The sequence below is a fragment of the Haliaeetus leucocephalus genome, unplaced genomic scaffold (genome assembly GCF_000737465.1).
Source record: "Haliaeetus leucocephalus isolate CR32 unplaced genomic scaffold, Haliaeetus_leucocephalus-4.0 Scaffold384, whole genome shotgun sequence".
Taxonomy (NCBI): domain Eukaryota; kingdom Metazoa; phylum Chordata; class Aves; order Accipitriformes; family Accipitridae; genus Haliaeetus; species Haliaeetus leucocephalus.
Genome location: NW_010972820.1, coordinates 3963168 through 3983171, shown reverse-complemented (window position 1 = coordinate 3983171; position 20004 = coordinate 3963168). Strand labels below are relative to the sequence as shown.

Genomic DNA, 20004 nt, shown 5'->3' with positions numbered 1-20004 from the left:
GTAAGTCTCGATCTTACACTAACAAAAACTGCAAGCTCGCGATACTAATATTGAACAAAGCAAAACTAAAATTAAGAAAAGGAAAGTAAGAAGCAAATAACACCACAGATGTTATTGCTATGCAGTCTTAAACTTGGCAACCAGCAGTGCTTGAATGCAAGTCTACTCCAGATATTTCAAATCAATAAAATCATGGTGCTAAAAGCTTCAACATATGAACAGTTATTATTCATAGTACTCAGTTATGAACAGAGAACAACGTCACTTGCTCAGGTGAGAAAATTCACCTTTGTTTCAAAGAAATCACATACAGGTTCATTTAGACATTTGTGGCATTAGTGTTTGGGAGGTAATTACATATTTGGAAAAAATGTAAATTAAAGATTCTTTTTAATAATTATTTTGCTCAATATTTATCTTTCTTTGTTAAGAAATTTTTTTTTTAATCCTGTTACTGTATAATAGGTATTTCAGAAACAATAATCACTCAGAAGAAAAACAACTAAAATATTCAACAGTTCCTTTAAACTGAAGTAGAGTTCAGAAGAGTACTATTCCATACTGTGCCTTGGCACTCAGATCTTCGGTTAACTACTACATAATGTTACATACACAGTCATCTTAAAAAAAAAAAAAAGTTGGTCTAAAAAAAAAAAAAGAAAAAAAATGCAAGCATTTTTTTATTTTGAAGTTGGCGCATGGTTTACATCTCTTGGGAGAATATTTGTTCCATCTTATTAGTCACGCTTTCCAAATGGAGGTTAAAGTTCCCAGAATATAAGCAATAGACAGGGTTACACTTTCAATACTGGTTGTTACCTTTTTCCTTAGCAGTGACCTGCTGATGAACTCTGGGTCAACAGAGGTGGAAAAAAAGATGTTAGTTGTGGAAAAGGAACTGAACCATAGAAGGATCCATTGATAACCATATTCAGTGGGTGATGTTCTCTGTGTGTGTGAACACGTGCTCACGCACCATCAAACATAAAATTCAGCAGTGAGACGGGAATTGGTTTTTTAGTTATGTTGAATGTTTGTTTATTTATGTACAAAGTACTTTAGCTGTTAAGGTTGTATAGCTAACCTTCAAATTGTGACCTGAACATAAACTGTTATTATTGCTGGCGGGTATATGAATGACAGACTTTCCATATCAGCACTGCTTTTCTGTTACAAGGCGGCAAGATCTTTCAAAGAGCTTTTACAAGTGGTTGTATCTCGGTACGTACAGCAGGCCTCCATCCCAGGTCCCCTGCAGAGCAGATTTGCCTTCTCTAGCCACGATACATAAGCAAGCCTCTTTCCATCACAGACTATTAAGCTTCTACACACTTCTGTGCTGTCTTTCACCTGAATCAGCTTTCTCTCCCGTGGTTCCTTTCACATCCCACCCATTGTGTCCTCCTTCCCATTCCTCCAAAGCCCTCTGGGCCTTTTTCATCGCTAGTGGCTTTAGGCACAGTTGTGTTAATGGTCAGTCAGAAAACTTAAGTTAACAGCATCAGATAGATAAATGTAGCTGCTGGATTTCGGGTAAGGTTCCACTCTCTTCTAACGAAAAAAATTATGCAACCACTCGTAAATTAATTTTCCTGAGATGTCTTAGAAGTTTTTGTTTTATGTTAGAATTCTGTTCATCTATACTCATGATGAAAGATAGAAGTCATAAGCATTTACTGGAATTTGAGGAGTCATGGTGCTGGCTCAGTAGTGGAATGTAATTGTTAACAATTCCATAGAAAATGGAAGAAATATATTCTGTTACAATTTTCCTATAGTTAACATTTCTTAGGTATAGATGGAGTTCACTGTAGCAAGATAAAATTTAATATCTATATACCCAGGATGAAGTACAGAATTCTTTCCGTTTTGCTGCAGAAATACGGGGAATAGCAATATGTAACCTTCTGGAAGGCAAATGCCTCTCTGCTCCCACACCCATCTCTGTAACGAGTGGCCACTGAGGCATTGACTAGATAGACTGAAGGAATGTCCCTGCCCGACACTGAAAAGCTCAAGTCAAAAACTAACAAGTTTGTTGTCAGTGACAGGCTCTTACAGATAAAGCACAGAAGGTTCCCATGGCTCAAAAAATCTGCTGTGACTTCCTATGTGACCTTGGCCAAGTCATTTAATTTTTATTTAATACAATTACAGTAGACAGCATATTCTCTTCAAGCCTAGCACTCTGTCTGCATTATTTTTACTGAGAAAAGATAGAGGTGTCAGTAACATGGTGCTCAGCACTCCAGTAGCTGCTCAAAATCACACACTTCTCCACTTCTTGCAGAAGAACGTCAAAGAATAAAAATTCTAATGAAATTATTTGTCTAATATTTTTGTAGAATATAATTATTATTGTAAAGACAATACCCTACCTTTTTTCCTATCTCTGATTTAAGAATACGTGAAACAGACTAAATCTAATCTCTTTTTTACTTCTTTTGTCAAGCCTTATATTTTGTGACTGTGTATTCAGCGATCAGTTCTTACTCTGCTGTTTTAAGACTATTGCCTATATTTGCATTAATTGAAATGAATAATTGAGGCAGTAATACCACCAGTCTCAGATTCAGCAGGGCAGTCTCTTCTAGGAAAGGGACTGCTGGCTTTGCGTTGGGATTGGCCACAAGCCTCCACTTGTAGTATAATCATTGATAAAATATTTTAATATTGCCAGGAGCAGAACTGCCATGGAACTCAGCCTTAACCTTTGAGAAGTGTTTACCTATGGATGTGTTAAACACATCTCAGTAGGGTACCTGTGCACTGAGAGAAGATGGACATGAAGTCAGATTCCAAACTGCAGAATAAAGACTAGTTTGCATGGGAAACAGGCACATCCCTGAAACGAGGACCTTGTAACACTGTCACTGATGGCCTGTCCTTCCCCGTCATGTTACTCCTCTAGAGAATCTAATTTTGACAGGAAATGAAAAACTCTTTGGATTAAGAGCCACATTTCCTTAGCTGGACGATGACGTGTGTAACACCGCTTTACCCATACTAAAACAGTTGAAGTAAATAAGTTGTTTCTGGTCATTTAAATTGCAGCTTTTGCTACAGTTCTGCTTATGAGAATCAAGTTTGTAGTACATGTTCAGGGTCATCAAGTATTGCACAAATATGCTGCCCAATTCAGCTGTGTTTTAAGAGCTAGCTTACGTATGAAATGCTTACCCTACTGAACCGCAGACTGTTCTGGCTGATGGTGGGAGCTGTATGCACTGCTCCTCAGGCAAAAGGTACTTTCCTGCTGTATCAGCACAGCTGCAACCAGCGGAGGTGCCCAAGCTGCAGTTCCCAGACTAAAAGAACGAGAATGTCCCTCAGCTCTGGACTTCCCATCCTCCCCAAGCCTCCTCAGTTCATAACAGCCACTAAAACTATTGACTTGGGGAGCCATATCCCTTGGATCGTTTGTTTTCCTGCCCATGAGGAAATGGAGTTGTCCTTAAAGATCCTAAGTGTGCTTTGAGCTCATATGTTGTCTATTGTTAGTGCAGGTGTGCCAATTACGTGCTGCAAGGTGGTGGGAGTTACAGGAATGGCCTATTTTACAGTTGTGTATGTAAGATTTGTCCAGAAGCGCCAAGGGAAAGAGATAATTGCTTTAATGGGTGCATTGGCAACTATAAATAAGTGGGCAGCTTTACTGAAGGAAGGGAAGAGAATCAAATTAACTTGAAAATGCAGAGGATTATTCAGAAACAAGTGAAGAGCAAAGGCCGTATCTCTTTAGCTACTACACGTATTCTTTGTGTATGCGGTAATATTCCAGTGATAGCACCATGTTTGCAATTTTACTTACCTACTGGCTGCTTTCATGGTTGGATGGCTATTATTCCACATTAGGAGGGTAGAAATAATAGAATGATCAGAAAACCTGTAGTGCATATACTGGACGGTAATGCTCATTTATAGGTACTAAACAGCAATGGATAGCTGTGTAGTGGAAGTACCTGGACATGTTGGGGTGGAATTACTTGCTGCCTGCTTGTGGTTTATAGGTATATATGTGGGAGAAGGGAGGGTTACCTTTGTGGCAGTGGTGTTGGGGTTTTGCTTGCTATGGATAATTGGTGAACTGGTGTATGGAAGCATCTTGGTCACAGTTTAATGATGATTTGGTGCTGCTTATATATAATCCCTCCCCCACCCATGACAAACCTTTTCCCAGTTGGGGCTGGAGGAAATGAGTAATGCTTAACCCATTTGTGTGATCAATTCACTTAAGCAGCTACTGTGAAATGTTAATCACAACTTTAATTTGTACTGCATTAGCATTTTGATTAACTTGTAGGCTTGCTAGCACACTTGAAGCACTTTTACTCATAGTTACAGCTCGGAAATGACTTTTTGATTAATTAAGTTTGTTAGACAGCAGCTGAGCTTCCTGAATGCTAACCTTATGGGGCTAAAAGTTCAGGAGAAAGTTACTGGGAATAACTGTTGCTGTTGAAAAGGATTCTTGTGAATGCACTCAAAAATTTTTAATTATTGAAAAAATATTATATTACTACTTTGAAACTGACTTTAAAGAGGGTGATTTTATTATGAGAAAGATGCTGTATATTTTTCATGGGTTTGGTAAATTTGTGTACGATTTGGAACAAATGCCATCTTTAAGACATTGTTTATGCTAGGAAACTGGGATTTCTTGCCAAGACATTTTTATCAAAAACATTTTACTGTATTTCCAGCTCACTAGCATAGTGGAGAATATCAATTTATTAATTAATAATTTGAAAATAAATTGGATATTGGGACTCAAGTTCTGAACATGTTGGGTTATGCCCTACCAAGTTTACATTGCTGGTATCACATTCCATAGCTGCTTTTATCTCTGTAATACTATCAAAAAAAAAAGTCAGTAAGAACCCAAGGGTTGCACTCCACTAAATGTAGACAGTAAGTGATTTGTCCTTTCCCTGGTTCTGATCGTACTAATAATGTTACTATGGAGGCTAAAGGAGAACACAGGGATAGGAATCTTACAAAGCAGCTAGGAAGGTCATAATTTGCATACATCAGTGAGACCTTTATGATGATGGGAGAATGAAGAATTAGTCTCTCGTAGGGGGTAGAAGAGCATATGGAAGAGGGAGCTGAATATGCTTGTAAAAAAAAGTGAAGGAAAGGGGGATGCAGAGGGCAGTATAAAAGGAGTGCCTCCTGAATAGGATTAATTACATCTTATTCGCTGTATCTCTGATAAAGTACAAGGGGGGGGGGGGGTAAGGGGGGTTTGCTGTAGGCTGAAACTATACAGATGTATGAGTCTGATTTAATTAATCTGAAAGACCTCCTCTCCCTCCCCAAATTAATACATTTCTAAAAAGTAATCTTGGACTAGATCTCCGAAGTGCAAAGGTTCTGTAGATGCCTCTTTTGCCAATATATGACATAAAAAAGGTAGTGACCTTAAAACCCTCTGTAAGACTTCTTCAAATAAATTCCAACTTTTCAAGTCAGTTGTTGTTTCTGGGGTATATAATTGAAGCATCATAATCATGATTTATATAAAAACATTAAACTTATAGTACATGGCATGCTTTAACATCTGGAAAAATATTTTACTTGTAGTAGTATGATCTCAAGTCACATGTGGATCATAATATAATATTACATATTGGAAGTTTTCCTACATTTGAAGCGTGTGCAAAAAAGTATGATTATTATTATTCTGAATTCATAGTTTTCAGAAAAATGGGTAAAATGCATACACTTTTGCATATTATTATCTATAAATATTTGTCATATAAACTCTGTAGTCCTAAACAGCTGTAATTAGGCACCATTCTAATGATTTTAACTTGTATTCTAACTGAAGTTTAGTCCTAGACAACAGAATTTATATTATCATGCAGTGAAGACAAGAGTGGGGATATTTTGATTATTTGATATTGAAATACTATACACAAATTCAGGTACAGAAACAGCCTTAACTCTGCTTTTTGATGTAACTGTGCGATACCGGTTTGAAGTATTTTAGTCTTACACAGTTTATTTCTTTTAAATACCTGTTTACTTCCTCAAAGCACCACTGCAGAGTAAGAAAGACTTATATTTGTTTGGCTGAGAATGTGTTGGATTTACATTACATAAACTTACAAGTCTAAGGTGAATGTCATTTTGTATAGAGGGCTGTATACATTAGTGTACCAACCTTCAGTTTCCCGAATGAAGCACTCAAGAAAGTGTCATAGCCTGTGAAGCACTCATACAAAAAATAAAATTAATCTTTTAAGAGTGGATAAATTTGAGCCAGGAAACTCACCCTGAGTGCTCCTGAAGTTTCGGCCCCCATCCACCAAGTCATTACCACCAATGGCATCACTGTAGGCAGTCAACTTTTAGCTTAGTAATCACAGATGTAATTCTCAGCTGGAATGGCACTTCTTACATTACCTTAGTCTCCCTTAGCTAGCCTCTGTATCCAGAGCAGTTATCATTGTTCATTTAGCTTCATTGCGACTTTCCTTAAATATAATTTAGCCACAAAATATCGACATTTATATTTACAATTTTTACAATTACATTTATATTTACAGTATTTAAGTAAAAATGCTTAGTATATTCACAGTTATATGACAGGTGACTTCAAGCAGAAGAAGCAATTATTCCAAGCAGTATGCAGTCTCCTAATAAAATGCAAGCTGTTTCATTTTAACACTTCAATAACTTATCTTAAAGGAAAAAGCTATTTAATTCATTTGAGTAGATCAGATATTCTGCCAATTGTACAGTCTCTGTTCCCCTGCCACCTATCCAGTCGTACAAGAGTGATCCAGACTATCTGGCTTTCAAATGACTGATGTGAAAGTAATACCAAAAACAGTGTTAAAACTTTGCAAAAAAGTTTCTAAAATAAAAGATTTTGCAATCAGGATATTTTAGTTCCTAGACAAATCTTAATGGGGAAGGGGGGGGAGTGGAGCAGATATGTTTATTATGGAACAATTTACTATCTGTTGTTTTGAGCATATATTCAGAGTGCTTAAAAACACCAAAGAAAAGCAATGTTTTGCTATCAGTGAGTGTTCCACACACTCACCTCTCCCACATCTTGCCTCCATCTTTGCTTTCCCTCCAGCTAAGGAATTATAAACCATAATTGAAATTCCAAGCATCGGTAGTAACTTTGGCTAAAAAGAGAGAGACTGTTAAATCTGAGCTTCATGTTAGACCAGAAAGGTACAATTTGATCAGTTTAAGTAATTCAGTACCTTAAGGACAACCAACCACTGCTCCTGAAAATAAGATGATAGAAACCTGATAATAGATGCTGAGGGTTTCATATTAATGTACTTCTGGAATGAAGAAAGAAAGAACAAGATTTTGATCCAAACATTTTGATATTCAATTCGGAATATCATCAAAATGAAAATTTTTGCCATACCTGACAGGTATACCTACATCAATCAGTTACTGAGCATCAGCTTTTTTGTCCTACCCATGCCATGGTTTATAGCTTGTTGCTACCCATGTTGGTACAAGCCAAGGTATTTTTGATAATGACAGACAAAATGTTAAAGGATGTGTCACTAACTGCTATTATTACTTTGTTGTTGTCCAAGTATGACACTTGAAAGGCTTAAAAGCTAACGCCTGATTCCTTCAATAAAACCTGTCTCGGTATAGGCCTCTGCTTTTATTCTCCTAAGTGCAGGAAGAGGCCCAAACAGGCTGATGGTAAGCATATTTTTCATTATAACAAGCAACAGTTCCCTTGACTCCATCTGTTTACCCCATCTTTTCTGCTTTAGGTTAAAAAGTAGTGGGCTTAGGGCTTTTTTTTTTTCAATTTGTTGGTTTACCAAAAAATATTTGTATCTTTTTTCTGTAAGTAAAAGCATCTTTACAGTTTTGTTGGTTTATTTTTTGCACTCGCTGTCCTCTTCTCTTATTTTTTTCTCTGTGATGAAGTTATCCTGTGTTGGCATGAAATTGGGAGGCTAGAAAGGCAGATAACCAATTTGTGCCATTTCTCAGTTTAGAATAATATTCTTAATCGTTCCAATCTTATCAACTATAAGATATTTAGAAATTACAATTATACTGGTTAGTACTTAAAAACAACAACAACAACAAACCAAACAAGTAGCAACTGGAGAAACTAAAGAGACTAAATGTTATTCATCAGATAACATAAATATTAAATACTTAGCTTTTTTTCTTTTGCCTTTTATATTATTTTCTTTATTTTGTTGCTACATTTTATGTAGCTAATTTGGAGATAGGGGAATGACTCAATTTGATACCTTGAGTATTTATAGGAATTTCAATAACCATATAAGTATCAAGCATCTGTGTTTTACACTTAGCAGAAAATGAAACGTGTGTGGGTTTCCAAGGCAGCAGATGAAACAAGCCAACTTTACCATTGTTCTGACTTTTTCACAATGTCACTGTCTTGGATTTCACATCCAGATAGAGATGCTGTGAATAAATTCTATGGGTGAAGAAGCAGAAAATAAGGAGGAAAAGAGGATTTGCCATGTGGATTCATTATAACAATGTGGAACACAGAGTCTCACACACACAGGCTTTCCTTACTCCCTACGGGATATCTATCTGTAGGCCTCTATCAATTTCTAGGAGATTTTCTATGTGAAAGGATCCTCCAGTTAATTTCAGTGTCTAGCTTGTTTTAGATTTGTCTTTCTCTTACGTCTTCTCTCTTCCTTTCCCCTTTTCAAACCTCTGTTAAAAGGGGTGGGGGTAGGGGAATAGATTTTAAAAAAAAAAAAAAAGGAAAGAAAACAATGAAAACAGTGTTATGCATGTATCCTCAGAAGCATTTTATGAAAATACCACTGCTTCATGCTGACTAAATATACAACTTACTGTTTCTTCTTGCTGCTCATGGAAAAGACAGGATATCTGTACACCCATTATTCTTCATGTATATACAGCAGTCTTGTCATTGAGGAACATGATGTTTCGGGCTGTGTCAGAATAGCAGAAAGGAAAGAACAAGAATCAGGTAGTGGAGGATAGGAGGGAGATACTGTACTGTCTCAGCAACACGCTCAGAGACACAGACTGTGCCGTGTGTGTAGGCTTCAATATATTTTAAAATGTGGAAGCGGGTAAAGAGCGACTTGCCCTGTAAGTTTAGAAGGCGGACTTCACTCTGATACATGCTGAGAACAATTCCCTCTTTATCTGACTAAAAATCATGTGAACCAACGCATAAATCTACAGGCCATGAAGCTGCTCCTTTCAAATGTGATTTCTAACATAATTTTATTTTCTATTTGGTAAAAATAATCGTGCCTGGAAATCACCTTGGCAGGCCAAGTGAAAAGACAGAAAAAGAAAGCCATTAATGTTGTGCTGTGAGGTACTATTTCTAGGGTCACTAGAAATGTTATTAGAGTGTTTCAGGGTGCTGTGGCTTTTCCTTCAAAAAAGACAAGTTAAACGTTAAATCTAGATCTTTATTAGCTGAAATGCACTTTATCCACAATTCATGAGAAATGAGACATTTGTGTAATACAGGGTAACACTTTAAATGTTTTTCTAAGTGTCACTGATCTTATCACCCCAATCTGGAATAAAACCTGTTGAAATTGCATTGTAAACTGCTAAAATAAACTCTGTGACTGGCCAGCACTGCAACTAACTTGTGTCTTTAAACTCAGTATTTCACCAGAATCAGTGTAATTTAATTGAAATAGCTCTGCGTGTGTAAACAACTCCTTTGTTTAAAGAAGATTTCACTGTTTAGTTTGCCTTAAGTAAATGCTGCCTTTTGTTTGTCTGTAAAACATTTGATTAAATGTAAAGACTTACATAGACAGCTTCTCCTCATTACACTAGTGGCTGGAAAATAAGTTAAAACGATGCAGGTATCTGCTGTCTAAGGAAGTATCAAACAAAATCATTTGTCTTTAAAAGAAAAACCCATGGAAAGATCTTAAGCTTAGTCCTAAAATCAAACTACAACTCTCTTAATACCAAGAAAATGGTATTAAGAAGTGTTGAAACTATTCAATATACCAGACTCTCTTCTTGCTTTCTTAAAAAATGTTTTCTAGTATTTTAATCAAATTCCAAATTCCTTACAAGGCAAACCACTTTTAAATACATGACTTTCTACTGAATTAGAGTGTTGTAATGTGAGGACGCACACTTTATTGTGATCATAATGGTATAAACAACAAAATAAGCAAGACAACTAACATATTAGAATTTTTTTCACCAGCCGAAATGCTTCTATAAATCATAATAATTGTTTTAATGTACTCTAGACAGGGTGAAAAGTATACTATATATGCAAATAACTGCATTTACTATTTAAAAAAAAAAAAACTTGAAAACAAAAGCTCATGTTTGGTCCTTTCTCCTTTGGAAGAAATTTTAAATTCTCTTTCAGACTAACCAAACAGAATTTAAGTCCAGTGAGGAAAAAAGCAAGCATAACAATTTTTTCGTGTCAATAGGGCCACTCGCAATGCACAATCCATAATGAATTTTGCAGATTTAGATCTTTATGCTAGTGATACTTATAGTATACCTTTTACTTGGATTGTTGAAAACATAGTAAGTAGAAATGGACAGAAGCTCATGAGACATGGAAGGCAGGATGATTGCTAACACTTTAAAGTGTGATGTGTAGCTGCATGGCGGGGGGGAGGTGTTTGCTTGGGTTTTTTATGTACTTTGGGAAGGCTTTTCAGATTCAGGATAGAGATGCCAAAGGAGAGACAGCCTCATTCTCAAGATAGTCAACTGTTCACAATGCAAAGGGTGAAATCCATGTTATTTCTGACTGCTCTTACTCACCCTAGCTAAACTATTAGCTATTTTGTAATCTTTCTTCAAGATCTCAAGTTAGGGGTCAGTGTTGAACAAAACCTCAAAAATACTCATTAAGCTAAATTTTAGTCTTTTTATCTAGTCCAATTCAAGAGATGTTTTAAGTCCTTAGGTTAAATTGGGAATAATAACTGCTACTGGTAAGTGACATTAGTATTAATTTTTGAACAATTGTAAATATGATGTTGTTCTTCAATAGTTCAAGGATTTTTGAATAATTGTGCAATTCTGGCACAGCTCTCATGTCACAATATAAACCAATACTACAGTTAATTGTAACTTCTTCCTTTACAGTAAACTTTGAGACGTATTCCTTTCATTCTGAGTTGGATTATGTAAAAGAGAGGTTATTTGTAAGGAAAAGATCCCACTGTCTGCTCTCACCCCCACAAACATGGTGTAAATTATCTTTTCAAGGGTAAGAGTTGATGATGATGCATGACTTAATCCATCTTTTTTCAAGGTTAATTCAAAAGATGCCTACTGCCATCAGTAGAGGTTGAAGTTGAAGGCCTAGAAATTCCTGTATGTTAAACATTAAATAAATGCTCTTACTTGCATGAACCAGGTACACAATTATACTTGCATTCTCTTTTTTTTAATATATATATGTCTCTTTTGATTAGGCAATGCTGGATGTTGCAGCACATCATGGCTGGCTGGTAACTGCTCTGAATATAACCAATCTGGTGCAGATGGTGGTTCAGGGCAGATGGATACATGACTCCTCCCTGCTTACTTTGCCCAATATAGAGCTACACCACCTTCACCTTTTTCGGTATGTAATTCTTTTAAGCATTTGCAGGTTTGCAATTTCATTCCACTTCTGACTGCTGATTGTGTTTGAATGTCATTGTTGTGCTCGAGAACGTTCATTAATGCGCCAGAAGCAGAACTCATTCTTTCACAGTGATGCTTTCCCAAATGGAATTTCTGTTTCTGTTTTCAATATTCATTGATTAATTAACTCCCACAGATTATTTTGAGAACCATGATTCGAGACAAATTAACAAGAGATCACTGGAAGGGTTCCAAGTCCTAACAAATCTAACTCTGTATATTAATTATCTCTTTATTTTAATCCATTATAAAAATACATTAGTATCCATCTTAATATCATAGATAATGCTAAGCTCTATAGACGCCTAGATGATGCAGTAATTAACGCTACCCAAAAATAAATGACCAACATTTAATAACAGAAAGCAGTATCAAGTTTTACCACCAAAACAACTGAAAACAAATGTTTGCTTTCCCTCCCTGGGCATATGTTTTGCTGTCTGTATCAGGAAGTGGAGCCAAGGCAAAAGGAAGAGTGTGTATGGAGGTTACCAAGGACCTATTGAGTGTCTTCCCGAACTAATGGCTGCCTGCGAAGGAAAAGAGAATGTTTTTGCTTCCATTGTGGACAGTGAATTGCAAACAGCACACATTTCACAGGTAATACTTTCTATCCATTTGGTCGTTATCAATGTGATTGGAAAGGAAGAGTAGTTGGGAAAAGAAATACTCACTTCACTTCCCCTCAGCAAATATCATGTGATGTTCTGTATAAAGTGCAACACATTCATTCCTCTAATTTCAAGGTACTGCTAGCTTTACGAAGGTTCTTCTCTGCCTGTTTTCATAATACTATTTTCACTTAATCCTTGCTAACCAGTAACAGAGTCTGGTTTATGGCTGATATTACCAGATCTCTTTGCTTTAAAGATGCTTCTCTAGGTCATTCAATCTGCTGAGTGTTATCCACCTTTTCATAGCCAGCTATGCACTAGGAATACATGCATTGCAAATGTCATCATAACTGGTTTCTGAAGTGGTCTGTCAAACACCATTTTTTTCCTGAGAATACCCTTAGTAAAAGATCCAGCACTCATTTTCTATTTGAAACAGAAAAAGCAGATGAAAATTTCACACATCACAGGGGGAGGAAAAAAATACTATTCCAAAATCCTGAGGCTGCTAGAGTCTTATTTTCAGTTTGATTTTCAAGCCATTCCTGGCAAAGGACAGCTGTATTCCATAGTATTCATTGCATGCTAAGTCTAGTGATTTCAAAGAAATGTACGAAAGATGAAAACTTCAAATGTTTTTTGTTTGAATATTTAAAAGGACAGCAATATGTCCTGTGTTTGACTGTTCAGCTTCAGTTAAACCTTTTACTAGTATGCAAACAAGAAGAAAAGTACTTAAATGTCTATAACAGACATCTGCATTTGTAACTAAATTAACATCAAAATTTTGAATTAAGAAAATGTATTGACATCAAAACAAGGCTTCCTTTAACAACAGATTTCTAACATAATACACATTGATTTCAGTCCAACTTTTAGATGTGATAAAAAATTAGAACATTGTTATAATTAGTTCAGGGAGAACTCAGAAGTAAACTTACTTAATTTATTTGCATAAATTGCCATTCTGTTATCTTTAAAAGCAAATGCAAATTGGCTCTGTCTGATATGATGATGGTTATTTGGCTCAAAAGTGCTTCAATTTGCGTAGCAATCTGGTGTCGTCTCTGCAGTGAGGCGATCCCAGGTAACATACAAATCCTGAATTATTCCAGAAATTAGTATGTTTAAAGCATCAATTTAAGTGCTAATTGCAGTAGTAATGAGAAAAAGCAGTACTACTGTGAGATTTGCATCTACTGCCCCATCAGTATGCCTGGAACGGCTGCTGACTGGCAGAGGATTTGGCTGCTAATTAAATAATTGTATGCATGGCAGTGTTCTCGTCTGATTCAATAGATGAAGATTAATCCTCAGATAAATATGTTTGGCTGGTATTGAAATGTCTTAGCAGTTTCTTCAAAAATAGCTTGTGTGTATGTGGTGTGTACATTCACGCTGTGAATGACTCTATGCCTCTATATATCTGTTTGTAAATACAGATACATATAAGATGGAAAAACACAATGTCTTAGCATCACATAAGGAGAAAGTTTCATTTCCATGAGTTAGGAATGGCCGTATTGGGCATAGCAAAGCCATGACTGTATTATGCAGGTCATTGCAAATGTGAAACCTTTATACCAGTATTTTATATTCTTTACGGCTTTTTTTTTTTTTTCCAGAAAAAAAAACCAAAAACTATTGTAATACCTTGCACAGAATTCAAATTCATATTGAGACTGCTTGTTGAGTGTCTTCAGATGTAAAGTCTTTCAGTGCACACCTAGGGGCCAACCAAGAGAAAAATTCTTCAATAAAGCATGCATCTTTATGATACATTTTCTATAAAGAAAGAATATAAGATTACAGAGTTTAAGCCTAGCATTCTGGCACCAGACCTGAACAAAGTCCAACAGGGTAGTAAGTACACCACTAAATTGCCAGAAACGTTCTTTTCCTAACAAACCTTTTACTTCTCACAGTATATTGAACCTATACCTTAAACCTGTTACTAGCATGAAACTGGTAAAACCAGCTTGAGCTTTACATAAATTTGAGGCAGATAGGAGAAGGAAGAAACTTCATATTTGGAAAGATGAAAATGTCTTTTAAGCAGATTGGTAATTAATTTTTAAATAGTAGCTCTTGAAGCTGCTCATGGATTTGGAATATTAGGCTAAGTCCTGGGGAGACAGATTATTGGCAAAAATGCTAATGATGTTATCAGAGGTTCATGAAGAATTTCTCATGTGATTATGATTTGAATCTATGGGTTTGGTAGGTAAATATATATACAGTATATATGTACATGCACACGCTGGGCATGTTGATATATTTAAAAGGAGATAATATGTGTTTGTCTTATCCTATACAGCAAAAAAAACAGTAGAATTGTCAAGAACCATCTAACAAACATGGGAGCCTGAGTTTAATTTTCCAAAGGTTAGTTATAATCCTAAAACTCATTGAAAGTCAGTGGGGCTTTAAAAGCTGACAGTCTAAATTCAAAAACTATTTAGACTGTTACTCTGATCTTTAGCCTAAGCTCCATGTTTGTTTCCATGATTCATTCTGAATCATATTTCTTTAACATATCTTTTTCAGTTTCTAAGTCACTTAGGCATTAGGCACCTTTTAAAATACTAAGCTGATATTTATCTTATTGAAAGAGAAAAAAGAAACCTCAAGATTGAAAAAAATATTATCCTTGCTGTAGTATTAGCTGCTTTTACCCTGGAAGTATGTGTTCCTGTAATCTTCTTTTTCATTTTCAGCTGCTACTACTTGTCTTTTTTCCTCAGTAAGAAAAGCATTTCTTCATTTTCTTCGTGTTGTGTGGATGATAAAAAGGCAGCCTGCTGTTCATACTGTATCAATGATAAAGCAGTACTAACTTTGCCTTTAATTTTCAAATACACAGGGCCTGGAGAATGACACATTACAACTACTTTCTTATCTAATTAGAAAGTTACTCAGAGTTACTTTGGTTTGTTTGCACTGTAAAAGCTACATAAAGACATGACAGCCTTTGACAAATAGAATAATATGTTGGGGTTGCATGGTATAAACCAGACCAAATCATAGTCTTCAACAGAGCAACAGGTAATGCCCCTAAAGGAGTTAATACATTATGATCTCTGCTGAAATTAAACTTTGTTCTAACATAATTGTAGCAGGTCTTGTCCTCTGAGATAGTGCACATGAACGTTTTCCAGGTAAATGATATCTGAAGTATAACCAAAGGGGTGCTCAGCAGGTTGGTGTATATTAGGGTGCCTCTACTGAACACAGCAGAAGTACACTGCTTTTGTGCATGGAGAGTCTCATACAGTAGGTGTGTACAGGTCCTACAGTAACCTTCATCTTAAAAACCTTTACATTAAACATAAAATCATTTGCCAGTTAAGGTGTTACTACTCAAGTTGTCTCATCCAGTGTGATCTGCTGGAGGTGATTTTAGTAGTGTCTTGTGTGTTAAATGTAGCAAAATCCTGGCAACAGCTAATTAATGAAGAATGTCTGTGGTGGTTTTTCTCCTTCTTCAAGGTGTTGCCTTTTTTTCCCCCCTTTTGCCTTTCAGAGTTGGGACAAAGAGGAATCTCTTTTCCCTTAATGTTCTAGCTGTTTATTTTCTGTTATAATTTTCCTGTCCTTTCTTAGCTAAGGCACTATTCATCGGTGTCCCCTGCTTTTACACTGCAGTTCCTGAGCGCTCACAGCTGGCCCTCCCCACCTTCCCCATTGAACAGACACAGCTGTTCATGCAGCACACAGAAGAGGGAAAAAAGAGAGATTAGTTTTTAGCCTAAATCAGTTTTCTCGCTTAGTTCAGCCAGGCTCTGGTAATGCAGCCATTTTAATCCAACATAAGTCTGTACCGCAGTCGAAATGGGCAGTCCTGCCCTCCCTATGCCATTTTCACCTCCCCTGACCCAGCTCACTGCACAGCCGCACAAATGCTGTGGCTGGTTCAGGGGAGGAGGTGGGAGCGAGCATCTGGGGACGAGGGGAGGAGGGACCATACCAACCCTCTCCCTAACAGTCAGAATGGCCTGTAGCCAAGTGGCTATGTGAATGCTTGTGCCAGCAGGGGAGGAGGCTGGACCACTTCTTTCAGTGGCACTGAAGGTTCATGCTTATTCAGAGTACTCGCAGGATTAGAGAATATGCTTCTACAATCAGCTTTAAGCTGATCTAAGTTCATGCTGTCACCAAAATGATTAGCTAGCTGATCCATCTAGCTGCACAATCACAACATGGTAGTGCCGACATATCGGGGACGGAGAGGGGGGCGGCTAGCTGGAGGGGAGGGTATTGGAGAGAGGGACGGCACCACCTTTTCCTACACAGTGCGACCTTAGGTCTGTATCCCTAATTATGTATTAACATATACCATTACTGTCAGCGTGAACCATGGCCATGATGTCTCCAAAAAGCAAACTGAGCTTTTATTAGGGCTCTAGATCTTCTAGCACAGAAAAAAGTAATCAGAGACGTATCAAGCACAATCTAAATCTAAACGAAAACAGATTTTGTTGAAACACAAGATGGTCAAAACAAAACATGAAAAATAAAATGTACTTTAGTCTTTTTCCAGATAAAACATTTCTGTTCCATGCCAGTATTGCCCGTGCGACTATGCCTACCCTCTTTGTTCCCACAAGGTCCTATTTTGACATCTGCTGGCTCTTTACCAAGACCAATATTCTTTCCTTCTTCTCCTTCCCACCCTCTAGCTTTTCATATGTGTTGTTTGAAAACATGGGTGAAGTGCTGATTCCTGTTTTGTTTTGGTGGTGGAGGGGAAGGAGGGCAGGGCAGAGGGTGGTTCTTGGTCTTTTGGTTTTTATTTCCAGTGCCAGCCTCATCTATCTTTTTCAGCCATAGTGAGGCCACAAATCACTGCCTCCATTCCACAGCCCATTTTCCATTTCTTCTTCCTAACAAATTTCATTGAGTGAACATGCTGATTTTCTTTTTACTAAAGGAAAGCCTGCACTACTCCCCTCCATCTTCGTCACAACTTCTCAGAGCTGCTTTTCCTTGTCTGATAGAGACCTAAATGAGAGATACATAGGACTACATTTTCAGGATGCCTCTTTAAGGTTGAAGAGAGTGTCATGTTCAGCTACACAAATTGTATGCCTCTAACAACAGTTCTCTGTACAAGGATGAGAAAAAGTTGAGGGCCTGTTGCAGTTCATCAGAAACCACAGAGACTTAAGATTCCTCAGGAGGACTATAAGGAGGGTTCGTGAAGATCGATGCAAGAAAACCTTAAAAAAAAAAAAAATAGGGATAACTTTGGATATGCAGTTGAACTTTTGGTTAATTATCTGAACTGATCCTCTGAACTCTCTGAGGTTTGCCCATTGCTAATTAGCACTGCAGTGACTTGTTCTTTATGGATTATGCTAAGGAAGTTTAATTTAAAACTTAATTATACTAGTTTTTAAGTGGCTTATAGGAAAAAAATACTTTAATCGGGAGTGGTAAGGCATTTTTCCTGTGTTCAGACATCAGTAATCTTAGTGAGGCACATGTAACGTGCTTGAGGAGTTTCACGTTTGTTTTATTTGCTTAGAAGAAAGTAGAGTAAGAGGTTAATGAAAAGTATTTTATGCTTGTGATCGAGAGTTGCACAATTATATATGATATTCTAATACATAATAAAATATTATTAATATAGAATAAATATGTAGAGTGCACATTGAATTGTTATTGTTACAGTGACAATGATTGTATAGATAGTCCTGTAATCCACAGGGATCTGTTTTTCCTACAGGCTTGGAATTTCTTGTGCCGTTTGCCAATTCTAAACGTCAGCCTGAGCATTAAGGGCTGTTGGGATGACCCAGTTCAGCCACAGAACGAAGTGCCTGTTCCTTCTTTGACAACAGACGCACGAGATGACAAAAGGTGGATTAAATTACATGCTGATCAAGAGTATGTGCTCCAAGTAAATCTGCAGAGAACCCAGATGGGGTATCAGGTAGATTACTTTATCATTTCCTTCCCAAGTGCACAAGTTTCCAATAATCCATTTACATTATCAGTAATGCTTTATACAGCATCACAGGTTTTTTTATGGTTTAAGTATTATGTAAATTATAAACACTTTCAAAGCCTTTTCTGTGTTAGTAATGAAGCAAATGGTTTTTCAGGTTGCAGCAGGATAGTAAATAGACTCTTAAGGTAAAACCCTAGAGCAATTCAAGTCAATGAAAAAATTCTCTCACTGTTTTTTTACAAACCAGAAACTCATAAAGTTCATTTGTTTGGGTACTATAAGCAGTGACAGTAGCTATGATAACTTCACAGACAGTGTTGAAGTATTCACCAGCCCCAAACTCCTGCCACTCGTGCTCTTGCATATCCTGCTTCCCCAAAACAATTTATAAGCTTCCCATGTACCTCCAAACTGCTATACCAGACCCATACCTATAAATATGTTTCCACTCATAACACATCCTCAGGCCTTTACTGAGGATATTTTCCTCATATTTTACATATGAAGCTTTTTTGAACAGCTCCTAGAACAACTTCTACTTAACAATTCTTTTCCACACCTAAATTTCAGTCCCACCCCTTTGTTCCATTAAAGCACGTCCCATTTCTTCTTGGGCTGGTCACCTCACTGGGCCCGCAGCAGGTCTTCATGTGCCAAGCCAGAAACACCAGCAGCGGCACAGGTTTCCAACTGCTCTGCCCATAGCAGCAGTAACTCGCTGTTTGTCAGCTCTTGGAAGAGTTAAGACCATGCCTCCTGCATTCAAATCAGGCACTGCTGACACTGTAGCTATCGCTTACTTATAGATGCATTTTTGGCATTTGCATACCATAAGCGGCATATGGACCACCATGATTATAATTTTGCTAATGAATTTTTCTAACATTTCAAACAACTAACAACAACAATTACTAGCATTTTTGTTAAGATATGAAGAAAAGTTCAAGATGTAAGCAGAGAACAGTTTCAGATGCTAGTTCTAAGACTCTTAAGATAACTTCATTTTGATAAAAATAATAACAGAGATACATATGTTCTGTTGTAAATCCTGAAGGTAACTTACCTACCTTAGTTAAAGAATTATATTTGCAAAGTATTCTTTTTTCCCTGAAAGACTTCTTGTCCTGACTACTGCAGTTCACCATAGCTTCATGGGGAGACTATCTATCTCATTTATAGGAAGGAAAAAGGTCAAAGCTTCTCCATAAGTTGTTCTATTTGCTGTGCCAGTTAGTTACTGACAGAGACTGTTCCTAACCAGAAGCCATGGAAAAGAAGGGAGCAGGAGCATTTTGTGCAGTGATCACTGTATTACAAACCTCTCCTAGAATTTGATCCCTCTTTTGTAAGAAACAGCTGGATCAAACTGTTTCTGAAGCTTCATTGCTATGGTGGTGCATTTTCTTCTGTATAAATCTTCAGTAAAACCTTTCCCTCTACAGAACACGAAATGAATGCTGATTGAGTGTGCATCATTATATCTTCAGCTTCCAGCTGTAAAGTCACTGTCTTAAAGAATCACTGAAATAATCTTTCCTTTTGCTATATCAACCTCAAATAAAGACTTCAAGTGCTGTTTTTGTCTTTATATTAATCTTGAACAATATTGTTTAGCTTTATTTAAAGACACTAGGTTTACAGTTAACCCTTCTGCAGAGAATAGCATTTGGAATATATTAGATGAAATTACAAAAAGGGAACAGTATTTCCATTCAAGTTTTAATAGCTTACAAAATAAGCAGAATAGTATCTTGTATTCTGGGTTTTTCC

At 36.9% G+C, this 20004-nt stretch overlaps 1 protein-coding gene across 4 annotated transcripts in view; it reads left to right on the top strand.

The window, feature by feature from the left end:
* Positions 1-20004, top strand: part of ASCC3 (activating signal cointegrator 1 complex subunit 3) — a 260015-nt gene that overhangs the window by 239012 nt on the left and 999 nt on the right. For all 4 annotated transcript variants that reach the window (XR_774729.1, XM_010573373.1, XM_010573372.1 and 1 more), the window contains 3 exons: positions 11454-11605; positions 12117-12267; positions 18010-18216. Coding sequence is in view for 3 of the 4 variants with exons in the window: in XM_010573373.1 (XP_010571675.1) it covers positions 11454-11605; positions 12117-12267; positions 18010-18216 (510 nt within the window). In the remaining variant the exon portion in view is untranslated. The remainder of the gene's footprint in view (positions 1-11453; positions 11606-12116; positions 12268-18009; positions 18217-20004) is intronic.